The sequence below is a fragment of the Stegodyphus dumicola genome, chromosome 10, assembly GCF_044657685.1.
Source record: "Stegodyphus dumicola isolate Sdum_Otavi_A_Nest chromosome 10, ASM4465768v1".
NCBI classification, from domain to species: Eukaryota; Metazoa; Arthropoda; class Arachnida; order Araneae; family Eresidae; genus Stegodyphus; species Stegodyphus dumicola.
The window spans coordinates 187804573-187815803 of NC_140777.1; the positions used below are offsets into that span (position 1 = coordinate 187804573).

The following is an 11231-nucleotide window of genomic DNA, read 5'->3' on the forward strand; positions in this document are numbered from 1 at the left end:
CGACCGCCTTTTTTAGGCTACTCTCTCGTAAGCTATTATCACGCTCGGCCGTACTTTAGGCCCTTGATAGCTTCGCAGTCTATTAACGTTAAGGGGCCAACTCTGTTAGAATTTTGATAGCTTCGTCTCTTTCTCTTTATTTAAGATTAGTTTAGTTTAATTCTTAGTCTCTTATGTTCAAGCCCAAGTGTCGGTTTTATTGTACACTCCAAAACGGAGTTTTTCAAAACTTTATTTGTAATAATAAAGGGGTTAGTTTGCCCTTCTATCTTGTTTACTGTCACACGAATTCAAGCGATTATTCGCTTATCAGTTCTTAAGATTCTTTACTTCCAACAGTAACTTAGAATTACCCAGTGAGGAACTCTACAAACTCATATTTGGTTTTGGGAAGTTTAAAAAGTGTAATTATAAAGCTGTGAACGATGTTGCCATTTTTGGTTTCAGAGTAGGTTGGCATTAACCAATCAAGATCAAAATGAAATGCAACAAAATAACAATCCGCAATCAGGAATTTATTTTATTTCAGTAAAATAAAAGACGTAAAGAACTAAGCAGAATGTAAATTACACCCTTACAAGTAGACAATAAATTATAATTCTGAGAATTAAGAAAAAATGTAGATTAAAAAGAACTTTCAACTAAAATCACACTTGGAAAAGAACAACGTTCAGTATTATTTGCTAATGTTCCAGCGTACGTCTGTCAGTAATCGTCATATGAAATAAGAAGCTTTTATCTTTAAAAGAAAAGAAAAGAAAATTATGCAATAATTTAAATCGGACTTATGCTCTCCTTTGTTTACAAGCATCATATTTTTTATTTATTTTTCTCTCAAAAACTTCATTTCTTTTTTCCGTATATCATTTCGACCGTTCTCTGAAGATCTTCCTTTTCATTGTGGTAAAGCAAAGCGTCCACGCATTTGTTGAAAACTCCATTGTTGAAGCAATTGGACCTAAAAGATAAAATACTGACAATTAATGAACAGTCTCGATACAATATTATATGACACAAATTCGTAATTTATAAGGTATTTCTCCCGAATTTCTAGCATGCCTTCGCGGTGTGGTGGTCTGCACGCTGGGCGCGTATCCAGAGGTCCGTGGTTCGATTCCCGGCGAAGGAGTTGCTCATTTTTCATCTCTCCTGCTTCGAAATAACCTAATGCTTCTGAAAATTTACTATTCAAAAGAGTATACAGTACAAGTCCAGTTATCCGAACTCTGACTATCCGAATTCCTTTAAAAATTTCAGAATTTTTCAGAGTCAACTGCAGAAGAGAAGAAAAAGAAAGAGGTAGGAGAAGATTAGGAAGACGTTTCACTTGAGGAATTAAGAAATAATCTTCTAAAAATTCATGGATGTTGAGAAGTTAGAACTGAGGGTACAGTAGAATGGATGGTGTGTGATTCATCAGACTCTAGGTTTCAAAGAAAGTGTCGAGGAAGAAGATGAGCTTAATGTCGAAGTTGAAGCAGACACGGGACCATCAGCTAGTGAAGCGTTTGCCGGCCTTGAAACTGCTTTGAAGTGGATGGAGCGTCAGCCCGAGTGTGACCACATGCAACTTCCCGGTCCTAGTTGATTCGGATAACTGGAGTTCTACTGTATTAAAAATAGTTTCGAAACATATAATTCTGATAATTTTCATGCTTTCAAGGAAATATTCGCGAGCCCTGGTATAATCCTAGACATTTTAGAACTCGGCGAAAATTCTCATCACCGAAACGCTGTCGAAATTTTATAAGTGAATATAAAAATCTAATTTGCCAACTAAAAATGTTCTTTGGATAATTTTAAAAGAACAATACTTCTTCAAAACATCAACTGTGAATTTACTGAGATTTCTTTATGTTCTCTTTCCTAACGTAAGATGTTTCTTAAAGTGAAATTTCCAAGTGAATTTTTATAGTTTGACCGATGTATGGTAAAATTATTGTTATGTATTTTTTAAGAATCCAAATAGGTTCTTTAAAGAACACGAGAAGAATTTTATTGATAAATGAGAGGAAGAATTCGAGAATTTAACAACGCGCACTATCAAATCATCTCATATAGGTAAACTCAATTAAAACAAATTTGCGAATTCCATTTCTTGAAAACTAGGTTATATATTTTATTCTATTTCCAAATAATTTAATATTCCATTTTTTGTATAGTTTCAACTTTTTTTGCCAAATATTTAGTCACTGAAATGTCTTCGTTGCTTTCTGAATATGTTTACTCTTCATTTTTGAAGGTACACTTCAAAACTCAAGTGTAAGTATTTTCAGACTGAAGAATGAGTATTTTCAGAAAGAATGAAGAATGAGTATTATCAGAAAGAATGAAAAATTAGTATTTTCAGAAAGAATGAATTTTCAGAATGAAGAATAAGTATTTTCAGAAAGATTCTACCGCAGATCCCCACAGTTGAGTTAGGGTTTCTTCTGACGTTAAATCCCTTTTTGGCCAATTTTCAACCTGAAATCTCTCTAAAACATCTCGAAATCAAATTTAAAGATTTCTATTTCATTGACAATCAAGATCAAAATGAAGAAATTTAGAAATGAAAAATTTAGAAAAAGAGGTCAATTCTTTGACGTTTGAAGTCGAAGAATTGACCTCTTTTTCTAAATTTTTGAGTGCAATTCGCTTTATTTACCGAAATAATTATTTCGGCGAAATAATAGGATTCATTATGGTAAACCCTTACTTCCGTACTTGTTGGCATTTGCGCACACTCTTCTGAAGTTAAATTACTTTAAAAAAAATGTCCCTTCTCCATTCACTATGTTGGTGACAGTTTCTTGTTTTGTTATGATAATAACGAAAATTTGGCAATTATTTTATCTGTTATGTACTCGATTGAATCAGACATTTAATTGACATTTTAAACGAAATTATGTACACTGCTGGACATTAAAATTGCAACAGCAGGAAGAAATGATCTGACGAACGTCAAAATTACAGGAAAGGAAGAAGTGGTTGCGATATGCAAATGAATAGTATTTCAGCGTATTTATACAACACAGGAGAGAGAAACTACATCCGAAGCATTGTATAGAAGAATTATTGTATAGTGGCTTTCTCATTCGGAAAGTGCTTTGTAAGGGAGGAATTTGCTCAGAATGTAGTATTATGCCTCGATTAAGAAGACGAAATACTCACCAGCAAGTGTCAGAATTCATTAGAGGCAGGATCGTTGCCTATCGAAAGTATAGATTATCGTTCTGCAATAGCCACTGTCGCACTGGTCGATTTCAAACCACTGTCATGCGAATATGAAATCAATGTGTTGTTGAGAGTCATACTGAACAGCAGGCATTATCTCAATGTCCTCCCATGAATAACGCCCGAGAGAACAGATATATTATGAGGTCAGCCCTGCAAAACCGTACGGCGACATGACGGACCATTAGTCAGGAAACGGGCATTTTTGCACCACGCCCAGTATCAGCTTGTAAAGTGCGTCGACGTTTGAAGCTGTGTGGACTCTCAGCAGGGTGACCATTACTTCGGCTTCCGTTGACAAGGTGACCATTACTTCGGCTTCCGTTGTTCCGTTGCAGCATAGAGATAGACGGCGACTCTGGTGCCCCCAACCACAAAGCTGGATACAGGAGTGGCAGAATGTCGTCTTTTCAGACGACTCCCGGTTCTGAGTGCAGTATTTTTGATGGCCGTATACGCGTCTAGAGACTCCGAGGAGACGAGACCGCATGCCGCCTGCTTGCATTCATTATAGACATAGGGGCCTGTACCTGGTGTGATGGCTTGGGCAACCATTGGGTACGACACTCACATCTCTATTTCGAATCGACGGTAAATGAACGCAGATCGGTACATTTCTGATATCTTACGTCCAGTTGTTGTGCCACATCTTCGAGGCCTGAATAACGCCCTCTTCCAACAACATAATGTAAGATCACATGTTGCCCGTCGTGTTCTGATCTTCCTCGACACACGACTGCTGCCCTGACCTGCACGTTCTCTAGATCCTTCGTTCACCCATTGAAAACATTTTTGAGACTGGCCCGCCAACCCTTTCCAGCTAATACGGTTGATGAAGTGTGGCATAGACTTGAAGCAATATGGAATGCTGAGTTTCCCGTTTCTGTCATCCAAGTCCAGTTTGACTCCATGCCTAATGGGGTAAGGGCCGTTTTATTTGCCAGGGGTGGCAGCTATTTCTATTAATTTCGCCCTCCCCTGTAAACTCCCAAATTGCTTACAAATTTAATTATTTTGTTTTCCTGCCGTACTCTTTACGTACAATAAATATCATTTTTGTATTTGCTCTCCTTCATGGTGTTGCAATATTAATGGCCAGCACTGTATATCTCTTCTGTACTTTTCTTTTCTAACAAGCCATAATATATTTGATTTGTTTAGCTGGTTATCATAAATATCTTCTCATACAAATATTTCGAATTCCCACGTGCACAAATTTCAAAGTTTAATGATGCCTAAACATGCATTGCTAATGAAGATTAGTTAGAAATTTATAAGTATTAATATTTTGAAAAATACTATATTACTTTAAAAATAAAAGATATTTTAGGGCATCTATTTTATATTTTTTGGGAAGTAATATATCGATCATTACCTGCACTTGACGTAAAGATCGGGTTCCTTGTAAAGTTGGAAACATTCTTCACAAAGCGCCTCCAAGCGTGCAAATCGGGACTTTTCATAAGTTCCCATGCAACCAAGATCTGTGAAACGCCGTTTATCAATGGCATGTGCTGATTCATTCAGGTATATGGCAACAGCGAACAAGCAGAGCAAGATTCGAAAAGACGCCATCTGTTGAGAAGAAAACAAATGCTAAGTAAAAATATAATGAATAATTCTAAATTAACTAAATTGATTATTCAGAAATTTTTTAATTTAACAAAATACAACGTTTTGTAAACTGAATTTACATTTTTAAATCTGACATACTTATACGAGGTTCTGAGGAATCAGTTTTGAAATTTTTGTAATTCTTTTAATTAGAATTGTATAGAATTATCGCTCAACTACTAATCGTACTTCATATTAGTAAAGTTTAAAAAATTCTGAAAAGAAATGAGATTAACTGATTTTAAACTGTAATTGTAACCGTGTACCAAGATGTACACAGGATAATGGCATAAAATATATTTTGTTGGTTGCAATAATAGATTGAAAAGAATTCTGTACAATTTGTGATTTTGTAATTCTCGTAATTTTCCATGCAATATTCCTTATTATCTGAAGTTAATTTGTAGCATAAGTGCAAAATTTTCCCGTATTGCAACTGCAATGAATTAGTTTTATCATAATTAATAAAAGCTTTCTCATGAACATTGTACTAACCAATTTACCAACTGAAATTTGAAAAAAAAAAAAAACTCAAACTTGTTTTCTCATACCTGTGATTTTCTTTAAATGATTATGGCAAAGCATGCTACGGCTATCCGCTTAAGAGAAGTGATGCTTTCGTGGAGGACTTTACAATGGAACAAGCTCGTATCCACTTTATAAATGAAGAAAACGACAAAAACGCCCACGTAGCTTGTCCGTTCGCCTGCAATCAAACCTTGGTCGAGCTACCAGTGTTCAACAGCTTTACCGCTCAACCACAAATCGCACTTCATATTAGTGAATATACGATGGAAGCATCTGATGATCATAGAACAAAGCTTTCATTCAATGAACAACAAAAAGCTCAAAGTTTCTAAGTTTAACGGCAAGCAGTAACACTTAGAATAGAAGACACTAAAAAAATTTGGGTGATTCAATAGTGCAGCTTATTTATCTAAGTGTGTTTGTGTTTATTTATTTGTGTGCTCATTAATAAGATCCTGTAAAAAAAGGTTTAAAAAAGTACAATGAGTATTAGAATACTCATTTTACTCAGAATAAGTTGAATGCTAGCACAAGTTCCTCAGAATAATCTGAAATACACATAGAATAAGTTGAAATACTATCATTCTCAGTGAATTCTGATCTGATAATTTGATTTGTTTTATTCTTACAGTCTCGAATCTGGAAATCAAAACTAAAATTTTAGACTGTATTTATTTTATCTGGGAATTTTTTTAATTCACGCAAACAGATAAAGAACATCACCGAATGAAATTAGTACTACGTGCAATATTAGTATATATTTAAGAATCTGAAACAGTGCGCTTTACAGAGCCTTCATGCAAAGGATATAAATGAAGTTTAAAAAATACTGAAAAGAAATGGGAAAAGAATGGGAAAAAGGGAAAATGTAAGAAATTTTCCTCTTTCTTACTGCTCGTATTCATAATGCAATGGCGGACATACTGCAATTAGTGACCGGTATTTGGTAATTGGAAAGCTCATTGTTCAAATCCAGGGGAAGCAATGGCGTAGCTAGGGTGGGGCGCCAAGGGGGGGCATCTGTTCCCAGGCGCTGCCATCCAAGAGGCGCGAAATTCATGCTACGAAATTTTAAAATGAAATTTTTTTTAATTCCTGTCACACAGAAAATGGTACAAAATCTTCAGTTTTCACCGGGCGCTGTAAACCCTATCTACAGCCTGTGAGGGGAAGGTGTAGAAACATTCTAGTAGGCTTTACAACGAGGAACGGACAGCATTATTAAATGCTGATATGTTTGTTAAATATCTTACAGCATTAAGATGAGTAACTGAACAAATGAAGACACAATTATTCACAGAACAGAGGGAAAATTTATGTGTTTGTTTCAGTAATTAAGAAAAATTCTTTAAAGCATAAAACGCATTTTAAGAGGCGAAAACGTTCGAACGCAGAAATGCAGGATTTAATTGTCTCCCAAATTACATGAGCAACACCAATTGCTTGTGCGAAATGAAAAAGGAAGAATATTTTATCCTGCTAAACAAAAATTAAATTGCCCGGTTGGAAAATTAATTAATGCAAAAGACATTTTAAAGGACAATTTGTGACAGACTTTTGTAACCAGTTTTATTAACCTTAACCTGTCGTTTGTAATCTCACCTTTTATATAGCTTCTTCTATCCGCGTTCCTCACCAGAATGCAAATGAGTAGCCGGTATTTAAATGAGGTTTTTGGATTTTCGGATTTGACTTTGCGTTCTATCGCTGCTGACATTTTAATTCTGATTCTCGGTAAGAGTTTTCCGGCAGAATGTTTTTAGGAAAACTTTAAATGTTAGAGAGTGTTTGGTATTAAAGGAATGAGAGTGATCGCCGTCCAAAGGAAGCCTGAATACGTAGGGAAATTAAGGGGTGTTGGAACTCAAAAATCTTCAAAAAAGGATGATTTCAAATTTTTGCATTTTCAAATTCTCTATACTTTTACCTTTCTAAAAATACAATTCTTTAATCTCTATGAAAATTAGAACTAAAAAGCCTAGTATTAATTTTTCATCGAATGCTTTGATCAATGAGGATTTTTACATCAAAACGCGTTTTTCTCCAAACGGGATTTTTTTTATACTCGATGTACCTTTTCTCAGAAACTACTGTTCACAGGTATCTAAAATTTTCATGGCCTATTTATTAGGTTTCCTAATCTTTACTGAAATGAGCTTTTCGTGATAAACTAAGAAAAAAAATTTTAATTTTTTGTGCGAGAAAAGTTTTAAATTTTATTGTGCCTAACAAAATATTTTGTAAATTACTCTAAAATTCAAAATGTTTCAAAAGCTCTTTTCAGTATAATCAGCTAGGTATACTTTAATCTCACAAAAAATTTCAAGCGTGTATCTACAGCCGATTTTGAGAAAAGGTACGTCGAAAATGGCCAATTTAACATTGTCGGTATAGGGGTTGCTGATACCCAACCTACACGGCAATTCTCCCGCCTTCTTAACGATCCTTCGTGGTGTAGTGGTCCGCACGCTCAGAGCGTAACTGAGAGGTCCACGGTTCGATTCCCGGTCAAGGCGTTGCTAAATTTTCGTCATTCCAGCTCACAATCTTTTCACGAAATTTTTCAAACAATAAACATTTTCATTTATTTCGTGTTAATGTTTAACTTCATAACTAAAGTATCTAAATGATATTGCACATACTAATATATTATGTGACATGTATAAAAACTTATTGTACGATTCAAGGTTTGATTGAATTATATTTGTCTTTACTACATTTTCCAATCTTTTTAAAATGCCTTAAATGTTAAATTTACGCAGAACTATACCCCTGTATTTTGTTAATAGTTACTGCATTCATTATAATTGCGGAATTTAAACAAATGCGATGATCTCGGGCGTGTTTCGAGAATTCGAATGAAATGCAATTTCATTTCTCATTTCTGAGTCCCAGAATTTAAACGGTAAAAAAATGAAAACACATTCGGAAATAAAAGTAAATATATAAATGTATAACGTATATATATATATATATATATATATATATATATATATATATTGATAACATCGAGTGTCATCCACTCCAATTTTAAAAATAATGTATTTGAACTTGAGTGGGTGAATAAAAAGTATTTTATTAACGACTGAAAATTTGAACAAAATATATGGAAAGTGTGAGCTAATAGTAGGAATAGAATGACAACGTGTATTACAAAGACTGTTTTAGTTCGGATAAATTGATAGACGCAAAATTTAAATAACATTTCAAAATTGTGACGCATATTTGCAAACAAATTTTAATCTATAAACAAATTTCTGGAAATTTCATAGCTGAAGAATGAAAGAATCAAGTTCGTGATTGCGTCAACTTATTTGCCATTTCATTGCTATCATTATTACGACTACAGTAAATTCTTGCGGAGCTCGATTTGCAGAGCACTATTTCGCGTATATGTATTATCTTAATTGCTTCCATTTATTTTGTACAATGCTAGAATTTCATTCATACTCGTTTCAACGTCCATTTAATCAACATTCAGTTCCTACGGACATACGCTCTAGCCAGAAGTCAGAATTTATCAACAATTTGAAAGTTTAACTTCTGGCTAGATTTATCAACAGTAACTCTAGCGGTACACGGAGCAAAGCACGAATACTTTATGAACAACTGGTGGCGAAGGATTTTTCAGACCTGGAGAAAGAAGAAGTTAGAGAATATAATCAAAAAATGACGAATGAAAATTTAGATGATCTTATAACGATGATGTCTCTTCTAAATTCTACGCACCTTTTAATCGGAACATATTTTACCCTGGAAAATTAACTTTACGGAATGCGATTTTGCCATACGTATTTTAGTTTTATGGTTTACTGCCCTTTAGTAGCCTATTACTCAACAGTAACGTCATAATTGAATACATATTTAGCTTTACATTATAAGGTATTTCTCCCCCCTTCTTAGCTTGCCTTCGTGGTGTAACGGTTAGCACACTCGACTGCTTCCAAAGAACCTAATGTCTCTACAGTGGCGCCCGAACTAAAAAAGGCGATCATGATTCATCACAACCAGGATTTGGCGATTGGGTCCCCTAAACCCCAGTAGCTAATTCCCTTATATATTCCCCCATTTTAAGGGACCCTTAAATTATGAGACCGATAATTTTGATATCCAAGATTCAAGAAAAAAGACCATTACTGAAATGAAAAACTGGATTTATACAGAATTGGAATTTTTTCTGGTAGTCGTTTAATAATAAAAAAGAGTTAATGAAAAATATAAAGTTAAAGAAGAAGATGAATAATATAAATAATATTGATATAAATCAGATTCTGACTATGCTTAATTTGTGATAAGTTTGGGGACGCCAGGCACTTCGTCGATGAATGTACGCTTACCCGGAGTGCAAGAGAGAGATATAAAAAGAATTTTAAGGAAGATTTTAAAAGGAACTATTGAAATTTGAAAGATTTTGCAGAGACAATAATGAAAATTACAAATACGAACAAAGATAGATTTGGAATTCGGCACTGAGACTCAGATTTTGGACTTTATATGTTTTTTTCTTATATTTGTTTTTTCTGGCCAGTCCCAGTTTTTGATTATACGGCCGGCTTGTGCCGGCTAGAAGGATCGGGTCTGTGCCGTTATAATAATAATAGTACTCCCCCTTTAAAAGGCGGAGCATATAGGGGATTTCTGTCGCCTTCTCTGCATGCTTTGATGATGTAACGGTTAGCACACTAGACGTGTATTCGAGAGGTCCGTGGTTCGAGTCCCGGCGAAGGCACTGCTCATTTTTCACGTCTCCTGCTTCCAAAAAACCTAATGTCGCTACAACATTTTAAACAGCTTAATACATAATATAATCACAAATAACTAAAAATAAGTCTTACCGATGTCGCAAAATTTATTACTATTCAATGCACATATATGAAGGCTATTTTTGTTAAGTTTTTTATTTATTATTTGAAGATGTTATGTTCAAAGAGAACAGGGAAAACAAGTTGATGTAAAAACAAATACTGCTCTTAGGTTCAACATACGTATTAAGATATTTAACTTATGTGGAAACTTCGAACTTGTAATTTTACATCACTTACTTCACATGTTTAAAATCATCATTATTAGAACATAAATATACTCACCTATAAAATGTATTCGAAGACCTACCACTATCAAGTTGGAAATTGAAAGTTTTGCTTCTGGCTTTTGGGCTGCTTAGATTAACAAATGAGAAAGGAAAGCCTATTTATGTACAAAAGCTTCCAGCGGCTATTCACGCGGGCGTAGTAAGGAGCTTGACTGTCATTGGCTGAAACAGCATCGAGCCTTTATGACGTGAAATCACGTTTTCCATGATAGTTGCGTCACTATTGGCCTAAGTTTTCGCTTTTTTTGCTCTGATTTTCTCCATCCCTAATTTTGTAGATTCCAGAATTATCCCAGAATTAATTATCTTCCTGGAATGAACTAGAAAAACATTAACTCCGGGAATGTGGTTGCGATTAAAAGGTAGCAACACTTTTGCTGCTTTTAAATCATGTAAAATACATGTAAATAACAAGAAATCGAATGTTCTGAATTATTTCGTTTTATATGTTACATTTAGCAATTGCAAAGTAAGATTTAATTAATATAATTTGGAAGTTATTCCTAAATTCTTAGAAACTGGGTAATGCATTTTAATATTTATATTCCTAACATTTCTGATGATTATTTTGAGAAATAAAAGCATTTGGGGATGCAAGAGAAGTTTCGAATCTTTTTCTTAAAATGTGTATAAAAAATCTGATGTGTACACCACATGACTTCCTTGCACGGAATATTAAATTAGACGCATTTTTTCATGGATTTCATTTAAACGTATTGAATTTCATTAAATGTACTTCGTCGATAGCGCATAAACCACACTAGAAGAAATGCGGTCTTTA

At 34.4% G+C, this 11231-nt stretch overlaps 1 protein-coding gene across 1 annotated transcript; it reads right to left on the reverse strand.

Annotated features, from left to right (window-relative positions):
* Nucleotides 1–502: 502 nt before the first annotated feature.
* Nucleotides 503–10605, reverse strand: LOC146995276 (molt-inhibiting hormone-like). Its single transcript, XM_085826040.1, has 3 exons — nucleotides 10446–10605; nucleotides 4592–4791; nucleotides 503–958 (listed from the first exon to the last, which is right to left on the reverse strand). Exons 2-3 carry the CDS (start codon nucleotides 4789–4791, stop codon nucleotides 844–846), a joined length of 315 nt encoding a protein of 104 aa, XP_085682166.1. The 5' UTR covers nucleotides 10446–10605; the 3' UTR covers nucleotides 503–843.
* Between the last annotated feature and the right edge of the window lie 626 nt (nucleotides 10606–11231).

What these genes read in the sequence shown, in the direction of transcription:
- LOC146995276 (XM_085826040.1), bottom strand. Translation starts at nt 4,791, where the DNA reads ATGGCGTCTTTTCGAATCTTGCTCTGCTTGTTCGCTGTTGCCATATAC. An exon ending in GATCTTTACGTCAAGTGCAG is followed by an intron (nt 959 to 4,591) that starts GTAATGATCGAT and finishes TTTATCTTTTAG; the next exon opens with GTCCAATTGCTTCAACAATG.